This window comes from Chaetura pelagica, unplaced genomic scaffold (genome assembly GCF_000747805.2).
Source record: "Chaetura pelagica isolate M959 unplaced genomic scaffold, ChaPel_1.0 scaffold105, whole genome shotgun sequence".
Lineage (NCBI taxonomy): Eukaryota > Metazoa > Chordata > Aves > Apodiformes > Apodidae > Chaetura > Chaetura pelagica.
The window spans coordinates 2,397,851-2,398,570 of record NW_009953393.1 but is presented as its reverse complement, the minus strand read 5'-3'; the positions used below and the strand labels follow the sequence as shown (position 1 = coordinate 2,398,570).

Here is a 720-nt window from a genome sequence, read left to right as displayed (position 1 = left end):
TGCAAAAAGGGAGATCCCCAGATTTCCCATGCAGTCTCCTCTGAGTTATCCCAGTCCTGGCAGGTACCCAAAATCTTATGTTAAGGTTTCAGCTGTTGCACTGATTGCTCCTTTGTCTTCACAATGGACGCTCAGAGGGCTTATGTGCCACACAGGCCGCGGCTCCTGTTTGTTCCTGCTAGGGCAGCCATGGCCACGTCTGAGGTTCACGCATCCTCCTCCCAGCTCTTCTGCACGGGACTGCTGCCTACCTGGCTGCTCCCCCTCCTACATTTCTGCAGCAGATGACTCTGTCTGACCTTGCACAGAATCGTAGAGTCTTAGGGGTTGGAAGAGACCTCTGGAGACCAGCGAGTCCAACCCCGCTGCCTCAGCAGGACCACCCGGAGCACATCACACACGAACTCATCCAGGTGGGTCTTGAAAGTCTCCAGAGGAGACTCCACAACGTCTCTGGGCAGCCTGTCCCGGCGCTCTGTAACTCTCACAGTAAGTTCGTTCTTCCTCATGTTGAGGAGGAGCTTCCCGTGTTCCAGTTTGCATCCACTGCACTTGTGCTTCAGGCGCATCCTGCTTTTCCAGCTAATCTCTCCAGTGTGTCACGATCATTTTGGAAATGTGACCTGGTCTACGCTTAAATCACCTAAAATCTCCTTTTCCGTGTTTTCCCTTGAGCGGGGCGGGAAGGCAGATCCCCGCGACCCCGGGACGCCGCTGCTG

At 55.0% G+C, this 720-nt stretch overlaps 1 protein-coding gene across 1 annotated transcript in view; it reads left to right on the top strand.

The window, feature by feature from the left end:
- The first annotated feature begins 284 nt into the window (after positions 1-284).
- CCNA1 (cyclin A1) overlaps positions 285-720 on the top strand; it is a 7,526-nt gene continuing 7,090 nt past the window's right edge. The window contains exon 1 of the mRNA XM_009998371.1: positions 285-413. Coding sequence (XP_009996673.1) covers positions 285-413 — 129 coding nt within the window. The remainder of the gene's footprint in view (positions 414-720) is intronic.